The following is a 23,625-nucleotide window of genomic DNA, read 5'->3' on the forward strand; positions in this document are numbered from 1 at the left end:
CTACATGTAATACCTGAAACCATAAAACTCCTAAAGGAAAATATAGACAATAAACTCTTTACTGGTCTTAGCAACATTTTTCTAGATATGTCTCTGCAGGTAAGGAAAATAAATGCAAAAATAAAACTATTGGAACTACACAAGAATTAGGGACTGCTCAATGGGAGAAATTTATAAACTATATATCCAATAAGGGGTTAGTATCCAAAATACACAGAAAACTTATACACCTCAACACCAAAAAATCCCAGATAATCCAGTTAAAAAATGGGTAGAGGACCTGAATGGACGTTTTTCCAAAAAAGATATATAAATGGCTAACAGACATATGAAAAGATGCTCAATATCACTAATCATCCGGGAAATACAAATCAAAACTACAATAAGATACCATCTTATACCAATCAGAATGGCTAAAACAAAAAGACAAGAAATAACAAGTGTTGGTGAGGATGTGGAGAAAAAGGAACATGTGTGTACTCTTGGTGGAATGTAAACTGTGCAACCACTGTGGAAAACAGTATGGAGGTTCCTCAAAATATTAAAAATGGAAACAGCATATGATCCAGTAATTCCACTTTTGGATATTTAACTAAAGAAAACACTAATTCAAAAATATATATGCATTCCTATGTTTATTGCAGCATTATTTATAACAGACAATATAGTATCAATATAATACTTAGGAAAACAACCTAAGTATCCATTGATGGATGAATGGGTAAAGAATATGTGGCATCTATGGGACAGCTCAGTTGGTTAAGCAGCCAACTCTAGGTTTTGGCTCAGGTCATGAACTCAGGGTCATGAGATGAAGCTCCAAGTTGAGCTCCATGCTTGGTATAGAGTCTGCTAGGGATTCTCTGCCTCTCCCTTGTCCCTCTCCCACTTAGGTTTTATCTCTCTCCCTGAAATAAATAAAATCTTTGAATAAATAAATGTGTGATATATACACAACAGAATATTATTCAGCCATAAAAAATGAGATCTTGCCATCTGAGACAACATGGATAGACCTAGTGGGTATTATGCTAAATGAAATAAGTCAGACTGAGATAGAAAAATACCGTATTATTTCATTTATATAAGGAATTTAAAATATAAAACAAGTGAACAAATAAACAAAAAAGCAGAAATAAACCCATAAACACAGAGAACAGACTTATGGTTGTCAGAAGGGAGTGGGGGAGGAATAGATAGGTAAACCATGTGAAGAGGAATGGGAGATACAGGCCTCCAGTTATGGAATGAATAAATCAAAGGGATAAAAGGCACAGCATAGGGAATATAGCCAGTTGTATTGTAATAGCTCAGTATGGTGACAGATGGCAACTACACATGCAGTATGCATGGCATAACAGACTGGTCAAATCACTATGTGTACAAGAAACTAATGCAACAGTGTATGTCAACTATACTTCAACTAAAAAAAATAAATGACAACTGATGAGTAAAATCATGCTACTTAAAAATATGTACTATAGGCACTCTGTAAATGTTAACTGATATGAAAAGATGAGTATATTCAAAAGACTGTACTAAAGGCTCTGAACTCTGAAAGCAATTCCAGAACTCCTGTGGACATTGATGCAATAAATATGTATCATACCAAAAGAATCTCTTTTAACCTGACAACTAATTTTTATGGACTCAGTGAACCATTACTACTTATTGAGTACCCATTCTGTGCCAAGCACAAAGATATATAAAAAAAAAAAAACAACTAAAGTTCTAGTGTATTTCACACACACAAAAATCCAGCTAGCTCCCTCATATTTTTTAGGGAAGCAATATTTCTTAATGAGAAAATATTACAGAAAATTTTCCTGTGCTGTAAGTTTCTAAAAGACATACTAACAGGGCCTAGGTCTTCAGTGGGGATAGTCAGAAGGAACTCAAAGAAAAAGTTCTAAAAACAATGATCTATAATTTATACACTCTCAGGGACTTTCAGGAAGAGAAATTTCATGCTTTATATATTTAACATGTAATAACTACTATGTATAGAATTTGTGGGAATATGAGATTCCTGGGTAGAAGATGCTACAATAGTAGTTCAAAGTCTGAACAAAGATGATAGCTTTGTCTGCCATCAAAAATGCAGCTTTACTCTATCTATTAAGGGGTATGTTTGAAGCTGTGCTATTTCCTAGATCTCTATATGATAATATCCTCAAAAGAGAAGACTAGGTTTTTAAGAACTGCAGATTTTTCTTCTTTATTTCCACAGATGTCTGCTTCTATTTTGAGCCACTCTTCCTCTTATTCGTATGGAATAAACTCAATCATAATGTTCCTTTGCCTTCAGTTTTTGTTTATTTAATTAAGATGATTTTCTACATGAGTAATTATAAAGGCCATAATTATACTATCAAGTTTCTGCCAAAGTAACAATCTAAGGTTAACACTTGGCAATATTTAAATCTAAAACAATATAAAAACCCTGAGTATATGAATAAGGTGGATTTAATCAGGCTATTTCCTCTGGAGTGTAAAAGAACATTCTAGCTGTCATTGTTTATTATTATATACTATTTTAAAGAGAAATAGTTTATAAGCTATTATAAATAGTAGATGGCTGTGCCAAACCAAGATCCTTCTGAATTTATAAAGGCAGCAGCTATTATAAAACCAGGAAAGATAATATGACAATAGAGTAAAATAGCATAAGCAAGGTATACATTAGCAGGTAATATTTATGGTTAAGATATTTTGGGATAGCAGAATCAGAAAATTGTGGGAGTCAAAAGAGATTCCTTAGAATTTTCTCTTTCATTTAGATGGGAACATATGTGCATACTTATTCTAGTTAAATTAAGAGCACTCTTTGTTTTTCAGTCTCTCTTGGAGTTAGAGATTTTACCATCCTCTTTGGTCATCCATACTGGGTTTACATTACATTTAAGTCTATTTCTCTTCTTCTGTCCTAAAGACAGAGAACTGACAACTATCCTTTCTGCAGCAAGAGCCTTCCTACACTTGAAGATAACATTTAATCACTCATCAGCCTTATTATCTCCAGAAAATGAAAGAAGATCAAAATAATTTTTAAAAGATGTCAGAGGATATGGTTTAATGTTACCCACACATAACATTCAAAAACCTGAAGCCAGTGAGGGAAGAGGAAAGGAATAATCAAGAATAAAGGAACAGCAGACCAGATTACATAGGAAATAAAGGCTATAAGGAGAGAATAAAATAATAGATCCATGATGGGCTTCAAAAATACGATTTGAGTGCTTATATATGCAAGGCACTGTGCAGAGTACTTTATATATGCGTTGTTGATATCATCATCTTCATCCTATTAGCTAACACTTAATGTGCACTTTGCATCAGGCATCATTCTATGTACTTTTCATATATGAACTCATGCAATCTTCGTGACATCTTAAGGGTAGGATTATTCCCATATTTCAGAAAAGGAACTAAAACATAGGTTTATAAAAACTTCAAATTCTTGGTGCATTCTATAAGGGACATCAAAACGTCTCTAACAAATGAGAAAACTTGAGTACCACAGATTAAATAACATAATAAAAATAGTTGTTAAGTGACAGAGCTGGGATTTTAAACCATGAATTATCTGATTCCAAAGTTCTTTTTGACTACATGTTTAACTTGAGAGAAGAAATAAAATAACAACAATAAGCACAGTAAGAACATATTACATACCAGGCACTGTTCAAAGTGTTCAGTATTAACATATTGAATCCTTATAATAAGCCTATGAAAATAGGTACTATTATTATTCCCATTTCACGGTTGAGAAAACCAAGGTACATGATCCTAATCTATCTGGGTCATTCAGCTGCTAGCTAGGGCATTGGGACTCATATTCATGAAGTCCAGTTCCAGGGCTGTGCTCTTACCACAACACTATACTGTCCCTTGTAATTAGTATATATAAGGGGAGCAAATGTTTGCAATACTGATGAGAATAGTCTCACAGGTAAATAGTCTCACAGTACACTGGCACTACTCCATAGCTAACATTTATTGAGCATTTACTAAATACTTCTGGGGGAAACTGGGATGGGCCACCCAGATATTCCTTTAGGAATGAAGGACTTATTTCACCAGCTAATGGGAGACCTGAGAGAAGATGGCCCTCAGTTGAAAAAACTTACCTGTAGCTCTCAGTTGAAAAAACTTACCTGTAGGATTGGCTGAGGTCTTTGCTGGGAATGCACTACAACTCATTTTCCAGAGGTGCTGATCCCAAGAGTACTCCCTAATAAATGGTAAACATCCTGAATGCTCATCTCCATGTAACTCAACCTGTAACAAACTTTGTATAATCTCTTGTAATTCTGATCATCATATGAATCAGGTGTTATTACCCTCACATACTCATTTTACAAATGAAGACACTGAGGCTTAACTTGCCAGAGATCACAGAGTTGGTCAAGGTTGGAAACAGAATTTGAACTGAGACTAATTCTGGAGCCTACACTCAACTTCTACATGATTTTATATAAGAGAAAAGTTTCAGTAATTCAGACTTATTATTAGTTCAACATATATTTAATACTGAAGAAAAAGAGGCACTCTGAAAGACATTGACATCTTGAGGGAAAAGAAATCTAACATTTTGTTTAAAGCATAGGTAACAATCATGGAAGTAAGTAGCATGACCTTGAAATACAAACCAGGTGGCCTGAAAAGGAAGCCTAGTCAAGAAAATACCTGAACAATTTTTCCTCTATGCTTTCTACAATTTATTTCTTGGGAAAACAGAACTGAGGACAAAGAAAAGTTCCCATTTGATATGGGAGAGAAAAATGTTCAATTAAAAATAAACTCTCGCACATTAAATTATCTTACATTCAAAGAGAAAAGGCTTCACTCTCCAATATGCAACATTGACCATCTGATACATCTATCCAGCATCTTTTCTCATTAAAGAGAAGCTGAAAACATAAAATGACAGCATATGGTTCTGACTTCAATGAAAAGTTATAGGATCTGATATCTGTCCACAATAGTCTAAGAGACATGGGATAGTGTTAAATGAAGGGGTGGAGAAAGGGAGTTGAGGAAGCACAGAGCCACAGCTTTTGCCTGAGCTAGCCTATACAACTACAGATTTTCTCCAGTGTTGTAAATTTCCAGGCACTATTACCATCTTAATTTTCTCACATTTTCCAGATGAGATTCAAGAGATAAACAAATCCCTTGACTCAGATGGAAGCTTAAATTGTGGACTCCACTTTTAAAAATTATACCTCTTTTTTTCTGGGCATAGATAATTTCCTCCATTTCCAACAGAGGGAAGGAAAAATTGCAACTAAAAAAAACCCTTACAAATATTAAATTTATCCTTTCAGTACTCATATGTCCTGGTGCATTCTTGATTTCACTTAAAACCAAAAGTAAACCTAAAATATACCCAGAACATAAGAGGACCTGAAAAACCAAGTTCAGAGAAAATGGGATGCAGTTAGCAAAGATTACATGCATCAGTGAACTGTACTAAATTGAACACTTTTAAATGCCAGAGATTTTCTCTGTGAAACTGGGGGGGTTTGAAAGAAAAATCAATAATGTTGGAAAAGAGAAACCTTCTTCACACATCTCTAATCAGTCATAGCAGAATCTGGTGGATTTCCATATTACAACTGGATCAAACTTCTGAAACTGGTTTTGATCCCAGACTCACTCAGTACATCTTCCAGGAGAAGTTCCACTCAAGACAATCAAAGGCTTTTCAACCTTGAATGATCCTCAAGATCACTCTTTCAGTCTGCATCCATCCTACATTATGTTCTGCGGCTGTCTAATGTTGCCTACAGCAAATCTCCCTGGAATTACCCTGAAAGAGCTCCATTTATAAAAACAGGCAAAGGATCTTCAAACTGTTCAGCTTCAACTTTAGCTCGAGCTTTCAAAATCTATAATAATAAGTAAAACCAGGCATAAAGAGGCAAAGTTCTTCAGATCTTTTATTTTTTTTAACAAATCAAATAAATATTGGCCATATTGTTTATATTTAGAGCATGAACTCCTCTGTAAAGTCCCTGTTCAAGTCTAATAATGGACTAGGTAAAGGGTTTCTGTATTTTTCTGAATAATCAATACCAAAGCCACTGATGAAAATTTATTTGAACCCCAGGGAACACATCCTTTGAAGTTCTGGGAAAATTTTAAATATAGTGTACAAATCAATAAGTGGACAAAAACATCTCTTTCAATGTGTTCATTTTTATTTAGAGAGGAAATATTTATCTTTAATTGTAATCTCTCTTTCATTCCATCTGTGAACCCTTTTCCCAAATCATTTATTCTACAAAATAAACTCATGACAGTCAGTTGACCTTAAATTTTTTTTTTTTTTTTTTAACCAGAAGTGGTGTAGTTGTCACCTTTCTGAATGGGATGATTTCTCAAGCCCAAAACATAGTATTCCTCTTTCCACCCTCTTGTAATGCTATTCTACTTTGCTCTCTTCCCAACCACTTCGCATCCAGTTTTGGAGCCTCAATAACCAGAATGGTTTGAGGGCATTTCTAGAAGGGATTCAACTGGCCTGGTTTCGTGGTATGCGCTGTTTCGAATAGGATACATCTAGGAGATTAAAAATATATTTTTTCATTACTGCCTATTTTCACAGTCCACTGAGCAAAAATACAAAGCAATTTTTTTTTCCTCTCCCCATTCTCCCCTTTTCCTTCGTTCTCTTTCTTCCCCTGTGGAGTTCAAATTAAAGAAAGGTGAAAATTGAAGCTGTTGTAGGCAAGGCGATTGCAACATGCATATTTGATTTTTATGATGGATCTAAATTGCTGAATAAGGCCATGGAACAAAGGGAGACTGCAGCTTCCTGCCCATCACAAGCAGCCACTGAATGCAGAACAAAAGCTTCGGCCATTAGGGGCTCAGCAGGGAGACACATTATATAAATGACTTTGTCTTTTCTGCCCCCTCCCCCCTACTGGGTGCACTGGACAGGGATGGGTGTGTGTGTGCCTGTGTGTATGTGTGTGTTATGATTTGCCAGGGCAAGAGATAAGAAATTCTGGGAGCAGCAATAGGAATAGAAATGTACAGCACATTATGATCCCAAAAGGCCATGCTTTACTCTTTGGACCAGTGTAGCTCCCAGTGCTGTAGTAAGAGCGCCACCTAAGACAACCACTCCCCTAAAGAAACTTGGCATCTTTTCAGAGTAACCTATAGCTTTTCTTTTTACTGTTCTTGTTTCTTTCATCAGGAATGATAAAGCATAAAGAAAAAACGTGGAAAAAATATGAAGGCCTAGTATTCCAAGGTAATTGCCAGACCTGCTTAAAGAACAAATTGACCTACCACACAGTTCATTGTGGCACTGGTTTCCTCAGAAACTACTACTCTTAATTCCTTCTTCTAGACTCACGGCTTTTCTTTTAGCAGGAAGAGAAATATAAACCAATAACAATCCTAACCTATCATATAGTGAAGTCAACTGACTTTTAAGAGGTCCCCTGTGGTGGTGACTTGAATAGGTGCTACTGTTCTATCTGGCTTGAAACATCAGCAGTTCTGCACAAACACACTCAGCAATCTTTGCATCTAATTTGTTTTGTAGAAGGACTTTAGTATGCTTCACAAAAATTGATTATTTTACTAGTTCTAATATCACTGAAACAGGTAGGAAATAAGAGGCTCTAACTTCAAGTTTAGAATGGTTAAGTACATTGAAGGTGACACACTGAATTGCAGCAAGACTAAATGAAACCCAGGTCACTGGATGCTCACTTCAGTTCTATCACTACAAGTTTCATACAAATTGTAGGAAGATGCTCTAACAGTCCTCCAACTGTCTGAGGGATAGTAGAGAAGGTAGTCCCATTGTGGACCAAAATAAATGAAAATCACTGTCATGTGGGATCCCTGGGTGGCGCAGCGGTTTGGCGCCTGCCTTTGGCCCAGGGCGCGATCCTGGAGACCCGGGATCGAATCCCACATCAGGCTCCCGGTGCATGGAGCCTGTTTCTCCCTCTGCCTCTCTCTCTCTCTCTCTCTGTGACTATCATAAATAAATAAAAATTTAAAGAAAAAAACCACCTCTTTAAAAAAAGAAAAAAGAAAAAAGAAAATCACTGTCATGTGCTGCAGAATTCCCACTAAGGGTTCTTAGAACGTCCCAAAGACAAATTCAACATATGAATATATACAACCTTAAGTAACCTAAGGGTGAGTGAATTGTGTAAAGCCAGCTAAGTGAAATACTATGAGACAACTGCCACTTGTCACATGCCATCATTATTCTGTCTTAAAATGGGCAATTCATGTAAAATAAGGTAGACTCTTATGATTTATATGAAAGCTGAGAAGTCTTAAGAGACAAAGCATGTTGTCACCGTAGCGTAATTCATTTCTGAGCTACAGAGGTCATCAAGCTTTTCACTAGTTCTTTTGGATCTACTTTAAGATAGTTAAATCCCTTTTTGGTGAGTGGGAAAAGGTCTCTCAATGAAGACTGCTTAGATAGAATTGAGATTTATGTTTATCAATAGTTTTAAGCAACAGGGCTGAATAGATGGTTAAGGGAAGTCCTTAATGGCCTGAGGTATGTGGATGAGAACCAGGATGGATAAAAAAGCAGAAAGACGAGTATAGTAGAAAAGACTGCTGTATAGTCATTCACTTCTTTATCGGAATCTTTTCTGGATCTTTTATCCAGGTGTCAAATATTCACTAAGGGCCTACAACAATTCCATGAACTATAGACTGACAGTAAGACACTATCCCTGCCCTAAATAAAATCTTATGTGTGGCTGGGGTTGTGAAGATATTATATAATTATACAAATATCAATATACGTTAGTATATGGCAAGAGACAAGAAGAGAAAGTGCAGAATTCTACAAGAATGTTAACTAGGAGGAACTACTTCATCTAGAGGAAGTCAGGGATGGCTTTAATGACCAAGAAACATTTAAGCTAAGACAAATATATGAGAAAAAATATATGTACTCTAACCAACTACATTTCACCTTCTGAGATGCCTCAAAGTATCAATTAAAAATGACAGTCAAGGAAATTATGTTTAAGTTCTTATTACTTTGCTTAAAAGTAAAGCAAAACACCAATTTGGCTATAAATGCTTTAGGTAATTAAAATTCAATTATTCCAGAGTAAAAGCCAAAGGCAACACTGGCTAGAGCTGCAGGGTTTAACACAGTAGATACTAGCCATACATGGCAACCTCAATTTCAACTGATTAAAATTTAGATTCCTTAGCTACACTAGCCACACATGGTTCAGAAGTCACCATATTAGACACTGCAGCTAAAGACTATTAGAATTAAATAAAATTAAACATTCAGTTCCTCCATTATACTAACCATATTCTGAGTGTTCAGTTTCAAGTGAGTAATGGTTAACACAGTGGGCAGCAGATAAGAACATTTCCATCACTGTAGAAAGTGCTAATGGAGAGCACTGCATTACTATCTGGCGCCTTGTTGCCTCCCTAACCTCATTTTACATTGCTCTTGCCTTACTTATGCCACTTTAGCCACGCTGGAATCTTTGCTGCTCTGAGTATACTCAGCATGACCCAGCCTCAGGGCCTTTGCAGAGTTTGGTCCCTACTTTCCTCTTCAGCCCCATGCTGTATGAGAGTCTCCAGCTGGTTTATCCATCCTGAGCTGTGCCAGCCTTCTTTCTATTTCCCTTATTCTCAAGGTCTTTATTGTCTCAGGGCTTTTCATATATTAGTACCTTCCTTTGTAAGGCTCCTCCTTCCCTACTTTAACTTTCCTTCAAATATTAGCTTACTTATTATTTTATCAGAGAAGCCTTTTCTGATTAGGTCAAATTTTCCTTGTACAAACTCACATCCCTATCTTGCATAATGCTTTTTACAATAGCACATTTACATTTATTTGTCATTTTTTATTCATAAAACTCTCCTCTGATCAACTGACAGCTCCATGAGGGCAGGGATCATATCTGTTTCTGATCACCACTATATTTTCAAAAGGTAGCAGAATGCATGGAACAAAATAGGACATAAACATAATAATATTTATAATTATGAAAGAATGAATAGATGCTATAGAAAAAATAGCCAATGGTCAGTTTAAAAAATATATATATTGTACTGCTTCTTCAATGCATGTCAAGTGCCCAAATACACAGTGAGCAAAACAGAATGACAGGGATTGTAATAATTTCAGAGGTAGGACATATTTGTTTCAGATAGATAAAAAGTACTGTTCACCCAATGGATAACAGAATCATAGGTATAATTTGCATTTGTTTTGCTTATCTGAATTGTCTAATATTTCTCCATAGTCATGTATTGGTTATAAGAATATTATCTTTAATTGCAATGTCCAAAGTTATTCTGCTCCAGTGCAGCAGAAAACCAAAATACATGGGAGGCACAGTGGTTAAAGGGGTGCTTTTTTTTTTTCCTACCATACAAACCAGAGTTGAATTCCTGTCTCCTGTTCTTTTGCTGGTGACCTTGAGCATATTTACCTCACCTCTCTAAACCTCATCTTTCAAATGAGATAGTAATATTCACTATAGTAGGTGGTTGTGAAGTTTCAATGAGACAATGGATATAAAACATTCAATAAATGGTAGCTTAAAATCTACATGCCAAAATGACCATATTTAAAGTGTAGGTGTACATAAACCTCAATAACTCTCTGTTATTAATCGTTAATTTGAAAGTAAAAGATTTTAGGTCATAGATTCTAAGTTTGTCTTCTCATGCTAGATTTCCTCCTAAGATTACACTATCTTTCTTTTGAAAGTGGCTGCTCCACATACTCTAGAAATTGAAGTTAGTTCCAAGGAATTAAATTCATTCACTTATTCAACAAATATTTTTGTATGCCTTCTGTATAACAGGCATTGCTGTGTTAGGGATAATATGGTTAGCCAAACAGATATTAATATATCTCTTTCAATCTTAATAGCCTATGTGATTCTGGGCAAGCATCTAAGATAAAAACTTAGTTACCAACTGTTACATAAACTATTTGCATTAATCCAGTAAGAATATATTTGAATAAATGACTTAACAAGTGCTTTTTATAGATGTGTGAAAAGTACTTTTATAAAGATATTCTCTTAGCACTGTTTATACTATTGAATATTCAAATGCCTAATAATGTATTAGTTATATTAATGGTAATAAATTCACAAAATAGAATACTACGTAACTATTAAAAATGCAGTGGTAGAAGCATTGTAAACATCTTCCTATACCAGTAGGAACATGTTGGTAAGTTTAAAACGTTTCAAAATTGTGTGCTTCATAAGAATCTATATAAAAATTATGTTTATACAAGCAAAAAAGACCTGAAGGACATTAAAATATTATTTTCTCTATCAGTTGTTCATAATGTGACTAAATATTAGAGTCAACATGGCAGGGCACCTGGATGGCTCAGTTAGGTACCTGCCTTTGGCTAAAGTCATGATCCTGGGGGTCCTGGGATTGAGTCCCACATTGGGCTTCCTGCTCAGTGGGGAGCCTGCTTTTCCCTTTCCTACTCCCTCTGCTTGTGCTCTCTCAAATAAATAAATATTTTCTTAAGTGGCAATTTAAAAAATATAGATGCAAAGACACAATTAGAAATTATGATTTAAATAATCCTCCAACAGGCCCAAAGCATCAATATTTAAAGAATGCATACTTGACAATTCCAGTGTACATCTAGGATTGAGAAACATTTTTTCCTAACTATTGGGACACTATTTTACTTTGTTATCTGTTTTTCTAAATTATATACACAAGTATCATATATTCTTTATACAGTAAAAAAATTATGCCACAATGTAGAGCCCTGTTAATATTACTATATGTTGCCAAATGGTGAAGTAGGATATATGGTAATGTCTCCCAACTTTTTAATTCCTTTTTTTTTTTTTCCAACTTTTTAATTCCTGAATTTAGTTAGTTATGCCTTCTTTTATTTTTAATGATGAGTTCTGTCTGGGAATAAGTATCAATTTTATTTCAAAGAAACTACTTTTGGCTTGTTGATTTGTTGAATATTTATTATTTCATTAATTACTATTCTTAGTTTTTTCCTTCTAGTTTCTTTTCGTTTGAATTTGTTGTTTTTTCTTCCTTCCTCAGATAGTTGCTCAAATCACTTTTTCAGCTTTCCGTCTTTTCTAACATGTGAATCTAAAGCCAAAATTTTCTCTGTAAGCTTGTTTTAGCTATACACCTACAAGTTTTAATATATAGTATTTTCATCAGTATTTAAAAATATTTTCTATTTTTCTTTTTTTTCCCTTGAGGCATGAGATATTTAATGTTCTATCTTTAAATTTACAAATATATAGGGCTTTTCTAATTATCTTTATGTTATTCTTTTGTAATCTAATTTCATGATGATCTGAGAAAATATGATTTCAATCCTTTGAAATTTGATAATTTCTTTATGGATGAACTATAGTCAAATATTTAAAATGTTCTGTATGTACTCAATAATAAAGGGCATTAAGTAGTTTTAATATTCATTTTGAAGTTTTACATACAAGATAAGTAAATCAAGCTTGTTAATTGGGTTAAAATTTTCCTTCTATTAATTTCTGTCTGCTTGTTGTAAAAGTCATTGAGAATGGTAAGTTAAAATCTGTGATCATTAATTTTCATATTTCTCCTTTTTTTAAGATTTTATTTATTTATTCATGAGAGACACAGAGAGAGAGGCAAAGACACAGGTAGAGAGAGAAGCAGGCTCCATGCACAGAGCCCAATGTGGCACTTGATCCTGTGACTCTGGGATCACACCCTGAGCCAAAGGCAGACGCTCAACTGCTGAGCCACCCAGGTGCCCCATATTTCTTCTTTTTGAATTGTAAATTTTTGTTTTCTATATTTTGAGGCTAGTTATTAGGTACATATATATTCAGAATTATTTTTGCTTACAGGTAAATTAAGTATTTTGTCAAGAAACATCACTGTTTATCTCTAATTTTTTTTAATTTTTATTTATTTGTGATAGTCACAGAGAGAGAGAGAGAATGAGGCAGAGACACAGGCAGAGGGAGAAGCAGGCTCCATGCACCGGGAGCCCGACGTGGGATTCGATCCCGGGTCTCCAGGATCGCGCCCTGGGCCAAAGGCAGGCGCCAAACCGCTGCGCCACCCAGGGATCCCTATCTCTAATTTTTTTAATGACAACTTTGAGCATAGCTTTCTCATACTTGTTTTGGTTAGTGTTTAAATGATTTGGTACATTGTATTATTGACCATAGTTCTTCACCCCTTCATTTTGTGTCCTTTGCCATGTGACTACTGTTCCTTCTTCTAGAGATAGAATACCTTTCTGAGCTTTGACTTTGGATTAAGTCACATTACTTATTTTAGCCTTGAGATGTTAGTAGCTATAGTGCATACAGAATCTTGAAATGTGTTTGTTCAACTGAACTTGCCCACGCATCTGACATTACTGTAAGAATGTGCCCTAACTACATAGGTGGGAAATAGAGTAGACTTAGACCTAAATTCCGGTTTGGAGTCTAGACCAGCTCATTCTAAGATGTATAAAAAAGAATAAATTATTTTGTTTTAAGCTACTGAATTAGAGACATTACTATAGCAAAAGTGAACAGCTATAGAAGAAGTAAGCTGTAAGCAGGGTGCTCCAATAGCAAAAAACTAAAATACATAATAGTTTAGAACCAGGAAGCAGGTATTGAGGAGACTCTAATAGGAAGCTGGAAAAATGGCAGGGAAAAAGAAATCAGAAAAATTATGATTCATATAATGGCAAACAGTTGGCAAAAATGTTGCATGGGATAATCTAGCAGAAAATAATTTAATAAACTTACAGAACTGGGGGAGGAGATTTTGAGGAAAAATGTTAAATGCACAAACTATTTCATTTGGTAAGATTCTACAAGAAAGAGATGACTTGAGAAAAGGCATGATCCATTTGCAGGCAAAATTAAAGAGATTATAAATTGCCCAGACATTTCAGATTGGAAAATAAAACATTCTCATCTAATAAAAGCCCTAGCCATTAAGAAACAGCTTGAGGGAAAAGACTAAACCTAGGGCATTGGGTAAAGACCAGATCAAGGATAATGGCTATTGAACATTTTCTTAAGAGCTCTGGAAGAATTAAGATGGTACCTTGCATATCAACAACAAAGGTAAACAAGTTAATTTCTAGAAATACAAAAGGCATAGTCCCACAAAAGTGTGACATCCCCCAAGTATCTGTAATTTAAGTGTAGAGAGAAGGGCAAGTCTCAAATAGAATCAGGGGTTTGGTTTTGGCATACAGAGTTGATTAGAATCAAATATGAAATCCCCGTTTTTTAAGAGAGATGAATCAGTAGAAGCACTGCCCACTTGGAACAAAAGAAATTGTGATATTTTGAGGCAAAAAAGACTTCTGGATACCATTACACACCTTTTAGAATGGAAAAAATCCAAATCAGTGGCAACATCAAATGCTGGTTAGGAGGTAGAGTAACAAGAATTCTCAGTCATTACTGGTGGGAATACAAAATGGGACAGCTACTTTGGAAGACGGGTTAGCAGGTTCCTACAAAACTAAACATACTCTTACCATATGACCCAGTAATCAAACACACTGGTATTTACTGAAAGGACTTACAAACCCATGTCCACACAAAAATCTGTAACATGGATATTTATAGCAGCTGTATTAATAACTGCTAAAACCTGGAAACAACCAAGATGCCCTTCAGTAAGTGAGTACTTTGGTACTTCAACATAATGGAATATTATTCAGCACTAAAAAGAAATGAGCTATCAAGTCAAGAAAAGACATTTAAGGAAGAGCCTTAAATTCATATCACCAAGTAAAAAAAGGCAATCTGCAAAGGCTTCATACATGACGCATGATTCTAACTATATGATATACTAGAAAAGGCAAAATTATGGAGACAGCAATAATATCAGAGGTAGCCAGGGGTTGGGAGAAGGAAGGGATGAATATGTGGAGCACAGAGGACTGTTAGGGCAGTGAAAATACCTCATATGATACTATAATGGTGGATAAATATTATACACTTGTCCAAACTCCCAAAATGTACATCAAGAGTGAAATCTAATGTAAATTATAGACTTTAGGTGATAATGTGTCAGGGCAGGTTCATCAACTATAACAAATGTACCATTTTGGTGGGGGGAGGGATTTTGACAATGGAGGAGATTAGGAGATATGCAGACAATGGGTATAGGAGAACTCTGTACCTTCCTCTCAATCTTTTTGTGAAGCCAAAAAAAAAAAAAAAAAAAAGAAAAAGGACTTCTGGGGCAGAGGATTCTAGGAAGATGGTAGAGTAGGAAACATTAACTCATCAGAAATCTGTCTCCTCACCTAGACAACTATTGCACCAATGGAATCTGTCTGATGTAACTATTTTGGAACTCTGGAGTCTATCTGAAGGCTTATAGCTAGGTTTCCAGGGAAGTCTTGGACAGTAAACAGTGATAATCTCTGGGAGCTCTTAATACAGCATCAGCTCTTCACCCCCCACTCCCTAGCCTCATGGCAAGCAACTGTGTACACGATCCTGAAGCAGTTTGTATGCAGCCTGTGAGAATCAAGTGGGAAACCAGACCTTTTCCTTTAAATATTTGGGGATCTGGGCTCTGACTGCTGATTGCTTCTCCTGACAGTGGAAGGAGAGATACAGAGCCAGGCAGCTGTTACTTTAAGTTCATCCACCTCCATCCAAAGTGACTTCCAGGAGATTTAAAGGCTTCACACACATTTTATCCTCCTGCCTCATTAATGTTTATGTTTTTCTTCTTTTGGAAGCCAGATATTTAAGAAGTAGGATATTGGAAAGCAACTGCATATATAGGGGATTTAGAATGTCATGGCAAAGGCCCAAAGAAAGGAGAAAGCATAGAATAGATCTAGAAAGACCTTAAGTTTACATCTCAGGCAGATCCTCAGCACAGAATCAGGCTACAAGAACAATAAAAAACAACAATGACAACAACAAAAAGAGCATATGGTGGCAAAGAGGGAAAATATGCTTTTGAGCTGCTACATTATATGATTCAGTTTTTGTCTAGTTTTTACATAAAAAATCAAAAGGCATACAAAGAATCAGAATAGTATTTCCCAAAGAAAAACATTAACAGAATACATCACATTAACAGAATGAAGGAAAAAAATTACATGACTATCTCAACTGATGTAGAAAGAGCATTTGACACAATTCAATACCTTTTCATGATAAAAACACTCAATAAACTAGGAATGGAAGGAAAACACCTCAACATAATAAAAGCCACATATGAAAAACACACAGCTAATATTATCCTCAAAGGTCAAAGGCTTGTTTGGAATGAGACAAGGATGTCTATTTTTGCAACTTCCATTCAGCATAGTACTCTAAGTTCTAGGCAGAGCAATTAAGCAAGGCATCCAACTTGGAAAGAAGTAAATTTATCTCTATTTGCAGATGATAAGATCTTATATGTAGAAAGCCCTAAAAAATTGGACAAAAACTTTTTAGAATAAGCAAACTGAGCAAAATAGCGTGATACAAGATCAACACTCGAACAACTGCATTTGTATACATTAACAACAAGCAACCTGAAAAGGAAATTAAGATAATTCCATTGACAATCCCATCCAAAAGAATAAGATACTTAGAAATTTCAACCAAATAGGTAAAAGATTTGTACAGTGAAAACTACAAAACATTGGTGAAGGAAATTAAAAATTACTTAAGTAGAAGAATAGGCTATTGTGGATACTATTTAATACTGTTATGATGTCAGTGCTAACCACGGTGATCTACAAATCTGATTAAATCCCCACTGAAATTCCCATGATGCTTTCTGCAGAAATAGAAAAATCCATCCTAAAATCTGTATGAAATCTCATGGGACCCCTAATAGCCAAAAACAATCCTGAAAATGAAGTTAGAGGACTCACACTTATGATTTCAAAACTTACCAAAGCTATAGTAATCAAAACAGTATGGTGCAGGCATAAAAACAGATAAACAAATGGAATAAAGAGCCCAGATATAAACCCTTGTATACATGGTTGCTATGGACTGAATTGTGTTCCCCCCCTCCCTGCACTCCACAATTCATATTTTAAAACCCTAATTACCCATGTGACTGTGCTGGAGATAAGGCCTTTAAAGAGTGATTAAGGTTAAATGAAGTGACAAAAATGGATCCCTGATCTGTAGACCTAGGGCCCTTACAAGAAAGGAAGAGACACTAAAGGTCTCTCTCTCTCTCTGCCATGTGATAACACAGCAAAAAGCAGCCCTTTGCAAGTCAAAAAGAGAGCTCCTACCAGAATCCAACTATGTTAACACCCGGATACTGGACTTCTACCCTCTAGAACTGTGCTAAATTGATTTCTGTTGTTTAAGCCACATTTAAAACTTAACCCAAAATGGATCAAAGAAACATAAGAACTAAAATTATAAAACTCTTAGAGGAAACATAGGACAAAAATGTTACAAAACTGGGTTTGGTAAAGATTTCTTGGAATGATGCTTAAGGCACAGGCAATAAAAGCAAAACTAGACTTAATGAAAATTAAAAACATGCATCAAAGGACACTATCAATAGAATAAAACTATAACCCACAGGAGAAAATATCTGAAAATCACATATCCAATAGGAATTAAAATCAGAATATATAGTGTCCTCATATATTATTCTTATTGTGAAATCTGCGTCTAAAACCCCCATCATCTAAATCACCTGTATAAGTCTCTTTGTATTGGGTGTTGTTTCTCTTGTTTTTTTATCATGCAGTTTTATCTTTTGTGCCTATTTTCTATTTTGACTGAACACCAGTAAGTGTTCCTCTATAGAAATTTCTGGGAGTGGATAACTCCAGTAGTAATTCTGTATTACCTAAACCAGATCAAGATTTGAAATTATTTAAAATTGGTTTTCAGGGGCATCTCAGTGACTCAGTCAGTTAAGCATCTGCTTTGGGCTCAGGTCATGATCCCAGGATCCTGGGATATCAGGCTCCCTGCTCAGCAGAGAGTCTGCTCCTCCCTCTCCCTTTGCTGCTCCCCTGCTTGTGCCCTGTGTGTCAAATAAATAAATAAAATCTCTTTAAAAATAAATAAAATTGGTTTTCAGTCTCTGGCTAGGCTGGTCTATTTCAGGTTCATCCTTCCTCTGAGATTTTATCAGGTATTATCCCCCTCTTTGGGGGCCTTGAACTCTAGTTTTTCCCACAGACTTCATGATTGTGAGTATCGCAGGCTTTTAGCCATCTTTATTGGAAATGGCAGATACTCAGATCTACAAGAAATGGCAGAAACCTCTAAGGGAAAAACACCTCTAAATGCTAGACTCATCTCTCTTGAATGTCCTCCTAGTTGGTCTCATAGGTTCTCACTATACTGTTAGTTACAAGGCCTCAAACAGATTTTTGTTTCTATTTCAAAAAAACCACTTTCCTAATTGCTCTCTGTAGGAGAGATGGTTCAAATTGCTTAGTTTAACATTATTACTAGAAGCTAAACTCCATACTCACTTACTTTTTAAAAGGATATTTATTTGTCAAAGTAAACTTCCATAAACTGGCCTGCAGATCATTTATATAAGAATTATCTAGGGTGCCTGGGTGGCTCAGTTAAGTGTCTACCATCTGCCTTCAGCTCAGGTCCTAGAATTCAGCCTGAGTGGGGCTCCCTGCTCAGCTGGGCATCTGCTTCTCCTTCTCTCTCTGCCCTCCACCTCATGCTTTCTCTCTTACTCAAATAAAATCTTTTTAAAAAAATGTTTAAATGCAATTCCTAAATTCTCTCTCCAATCTAGCTGAGTCAGAACTGCATTTTTAACCAGCATCCTGGTTCACCGAGTACCCATCTGTATATAAAAATAAGCAACTGGGGCAGCCCAGGTGGCTCAGCAGTTTAGCTCCACCTTTGGCCCAGGGCCTGATTCTGGAGACCTGGGATCGAGTCCCATGTCAGGCTCCCTGCATGGAGCCTGCTTCTCCCTCTGCCTATGTCTCTGCCTCTCTCTCTGTGTCTCTCATGAACAAATAAATAAAATCTTTTTTAAAAAATTAAGTAACTGGAGGGGCTCAGTGAAAAAAAAAGTGTTAGACTTTTGATTTTGGCTCAGGTCCTGATTTCAGGGTCGTCAGATCAAGCCCTGCACTGGGCTCTGCACTCAGCAGAGTATCTGCTTCTCTCCTTCCTCTGCGCCTCTTCTTGCTCATGCTTTCTCTAAAATAAATTAAAAATAAATAAATAAGTGGAGAGATACTCTTTTTTATTTAATGATAATTGACCACTCAGTCATAAAGTTACTACTTTACAGAAAAGTTAATGGGAATACTTGTCTTCTAAACAAAAAATCCTAGTATACTTGCATTTTAAAATGTAATTAGGTAGGGGTACCTGGGTGGCTCAGTCAGTTAGGTGGCTGCCTTCTAGTCAGGTCATGATCTCATAGGTTCTGAGACTGAGCCCCCAGTCAGACTCCTTGCTCAGCAGGGAATCTGCTTCTCCCTCTGCCTTTCCCCTGCTCCCCAGCTCATGCTTACTCTCAAATAAATGATAAAATTTCAAAACATACATTAACTTCATGATCTTGTATTTAAATATAATGTTGGGCAGCCCGGGTGGCTCAGGGGTTTAGCGCCGCCTTCAGCCCTGGACCTGATCCTGGAGTCCCTTGCAGGGAGCCTGCTTCTCCCTCTGCCTGTGTCTCTGCCGCTGTCTCTCTGTGTCTCTCATGAATAAATAAATAAAAATCTTAAATATATATATATACACATATATAACTGTTATTTTCCTTTTTTTAGTTTAGTTATTTTTAAGTAATCTCTATACCCAATATGGGGCTCACACTCACAACTTTGAGATCAAAAGTCACATACTCTTCTAAGCCAACCAGGCACCCCATGTACACTGTTACTTTAAAACATTATTAGGGGATCCCTGGGTGGCTCAGCAGTTTAGCGCCTGCCTTTGGCCCAGGCCACAATCCTGGAGACCTGGGATCTAGTCCCATGTTGGGCTCCCAGCATGGAGCCTGCTTCTCCCTCTGCCTGTGTGTCTGCCTCTCTCTCTCTATGTCTATGATGAATAAATAAAATCTTTTAAAAAATAATAAATAGGGATCCCTGGGTGGCGCAGCGGTTTGGCGCCTGCCTTTGGCCCAGGGCACGATCCTGGAGACCCGGGATCGAATCCCACGTCGGGCTCCCGGTGCATGGAGCCTGCTTCTCCCTCTGCCTGTGTCTCTGCCTCTCTCTCTCTCTCTGTGACTATCATAAATAAATAAAAATTAAAAAAATAAAAATAATAAAAAACAATAAATAAATAAATAAATAAATAAATAAATAAATAAATAAAACATTATTAGGAGATCTATATAAGATATGAAATGTAAAGAACCAAATCAAAAAAAAACTCATCTTATTAATAAGATCAAGATGTGTTAGGGACGACTGGGTGGCTCAGTGGTTGAATGCCTGTCTTCGGCTCAGGGCCTGATCCCAGAGTCCTGGGATCAAGTCTTGCATCGGATTCCCTGTATGGAGCCTGTTTCTCTCTCTGCCTGTGTCTCTGCCTCTCTCCGTGTCTCTCATGAATAAATAAATAAAATCTTAAAAAAAAAAAGAAAAGAAATGGGAAATATTTTATTTTCTCACATACATAACCCCTACTGGCATGTTAGATAGCTTATATTCATCCATGAAACTTCAAATGTTTATAGCCCCTTCTCATTTTACAAAACTCAAATCTAGTTTTTTTTAGTCAAGCCACACATATTAACTTCTATTAAACTTGACTTTAAAAAAAAATGAACTTGACTTTAATGTCTAAAAATATAGTCTTATTAATTTCCTTTTATTAATATCTTCAAAATGCAACACAATCTTCTTGGGTAGTCCTACCAAAAGGAACAGAAATATATAATTGTATTCCTTTCAACTATATACTAGCTTTTATATGATTATTGCTTTACCAAGTAGGAACATTTTAATCAATTTTTTATTTCCCTATTATTTGTTTCTACCTATTCCTTAGTCAACTTCACAAATATTCTGCACAGTCTTTGATCTTTTAACCTAGTCTAACCACAGTGTCTCCCAGCATGTTATTCACCCTCTTAGATTCTTCATCTCTGATAAAAAGGTGACCTTCAGGGGATCCCTGGGTGGCTCAGTGGTTTGGCGCCTGCCTTTGACCCAGGGCGCGATTCTGGAGTCCCGGGATCGAGTCCCACGTCGGTCTCCTGGCATGGAGCCTGCTTCTCCCTCCTCCTGTGTCTCTGCCTCTCTCTCTCTCTCTATGTCTATCATAAGTAAATAAGTAAAAAATTTTTTTTAAAAAAAAGGTGACCTTCAATTGTGCTATCCAATCATCATTGGATTTTGAGTCATGACTTAGTCTGCCTCTTAAAATCAATGTGTTTTTTTTTCTTTTTCCTGTCCTGTAACAGACTTTTAGTAAAACTTTGGTAAAACTTTCAATAAAATATTTTACAAAACCCAAATCCAGACTGTATGTTACTAGGGAAAAACAAAGCCAAAAAAACCCCAAATAAACAAGGTTAAAAGAGAACCTACCCACTCAGGGATTTGGGGACCATATTGATGGTCAAATCAAATTATTTAAGCCAAGTATATTTTGTCTGGCATAAACTTTAAGAATTGGCCTTTTATTTGATTCTGAATTCTAAATATAATTATATCATGCTCTACTATTCTCTACCTCCAAAATATTACTCAAGTCCATAAATTAGCCATTTCTGAGAATTTATAGCACTGAGTTTAATAATGACAATGTATGTTTAAAAATATATGTCTGTGTTGCTTAATTTAACACACATTTTAAATTATGTACATAATTTTCTTCTACATTCTGGTACTCCCATTCTTATTCCAGTCCAATTTATCTTTCTCGATATTAAAGTCTAGGAATCTGTCCATTAGTTCCTCTCATGCAAAGATTTTATTACTCAACCATATCTGAAGGACTGCTTTCATCAAGATTTCTAGTAATAGGCTCTCCCTGTCCTTATGAAAATAACCTTCAATGTGGAGAGCTACAGTGTGAAGAACATTAATGAGTTCATGACTGGTACTCTTTCCTAGTTATGGTGTGAGTTAGGTGTGAAGACATACTGCCAGGGTGAAGATGGGGGTTCAAAAATGAAATCATTATTACTAAGTGAAAAATAATTGATATTTAATTTGGCAGAACTTCATGCCTGAGGGGCAGTTAATTTTAATGTATTTGGTTCCAACTTTAATGGAAATATTAAGAGAAAAATCTTATGGGAATAAGGTTAAAATCAATAAGTGTTAGGAAAACCTTAGAACACATTAGAAACAAACTCATTGCTATAATCATAAAATCTCAGATGTTTCTCCTGTTTTCTCTTTTAGGCTCAAAAAGAGGCTAAAATTTGAATTAAGGGCTTAGAAGATTTTTTTCTCGTCTTTGTAAAATTGAGTAGATAAAAGGACATGGAGAGAAACAGGACTGTTTGACAATCCTTCTCCTATGATACCACCCCAAACATAAAAAGATCTAAATGGTAGCTCACCAAATAATGTCTGCATAAAAAGAATAAAAACAAGTCTGCATAAACACTTTAGGAATTTTAATTATACTTTTTGTTTGCTGCATATTTTTTCCTTTGTTCAGGGACTTGCAATGGGAAAGGAAGCTGTGCCCCAAGAAAATTCCCAGAATGCACCATGATTTGTGCTGCATTTGAAGCCTCTGCTTATTAAGGACACCTATGAGTTTCTTCTTTGTTTTTTAAGAGGACAGAACCCAGTAATAACTCAAATGCTCAGACCTCTCCCCAGACATCATTTTTCTAACAGTCCAAGAGGAGCTGATTCAAGGTCAGAGGTCATAGGCTGTGCTCCCATTTGCCAGCTGGCAGTAAGCTCCAAGGACAGAGGGTGCAAGAAGCGTGACGATTCCTGAAGATGCTCATTCACAAAGCACTGAGAATATCCCCACGGATACCTCAGAAATACTCATTTTATGTCAGTTTGGTGGGTTGGAGAAAAGGGGGTCAATTTTCTGGGATAGCTTTGCAGAGCTTCACATCTCTGATCTCATCTCACTGAAGCTGACTTTATTTTACAATAACACAATAAAGTCTAAGAGAGGATAAAAAGTTTCTATTATAAACATTATCTGCCCTGTGACTCAGAACAGAGCTATACTGACTAAAAGGCAAATATCTGGAAACCTCAGTTGAGAGAAACAGTGGCTAGTATGAACATTCTATCTAGAATGACAAGAAAATTTCCAGACAGAGGGAAATCAGGATATTGAAATGTTGATCTACAGTAATTTGGGGTGAGTTCTTTCCTCAAACTTATTCTTGAGTTTTTGTGCACTGGTCCCATACCACATTCAGAATTTGACTGTTTTTTTCTTTTCCTAAATGGCTAAACTGAGATGCTGTGTGTAAGAAATGGAAATTGACAAGATATGACCGAAGCATTGGAAATCAATCCAAACTAAATGTGCTTCTTAACTATAAGTGAACAGTTGAAAACAATCCTCTTTTATAGCCATGGAGATAAATACTCTGTTTTTATTAGGAAAAAATTGCTTTGGACTGAATAAAGTCATTTGATTAACAAGTCAAAGCAGATGGTTTATTGATGTTTCAGAAAGGAGTTTACAAGGT

At 36.0% G+C, this 23,625-nt stretch overlaps 1 protein-coding gene across 4 annotated transcripts in view; it reads left to right on the forward strand.

Moving 5' to 3' along the window:
* Nucleotides 1–22,600, forward strand: part of LOC140629212 (leucine-rich repeat-containing protein 37B-like) — a 78,063-nt gene extending 55,463 nt beyond the window's left edge. Inside the window, exons 13-15 of one of the 4 annotated variants that reach the window (XR_012027054.1) lie at nucleotides 7,214–7,270; nucleotides 12,965–13,174; nucleotides 22,355–22,600. Coding sequence is in view for 3 of the 4 variants with exons in the window: in XM_072818807.1 (XP_072674908.1) it covers nucleotides 22,355–22,391 (37 nt within the window). In the remaining variant the exon portion in view is untranslated. Of the gene's footprint in view, nucleotides 1–7,213; nucleotides 7,271–12,964; nucleotides 13,535–22,354 lie in introns of those variants that run through there. The other 3 variants (XM_072818809.1, XM_072818808.1, XM_072818807.1) reach the window with 3 other exon arrangements.
* Nucleotides 22,601–23,625: the final 1,025 nt, after the last annotated feature.

The sequence above is a fragment of the Canis lupus genome, assembly GCF_048164855.1.
Source record: "Canis lupus baileyi chromosome 3 unlocalized genomic scaffold, mCanLup2.hap1 SUPER_3_unloc_2, whole genome shotgun sequence".
NCBI classification, from domain to species: domain Eukaryota; kingdom Metazoa; phylum Chordata; class Mammalia; order Carnivora; family Canidae; genus Canis; species Canis lupus.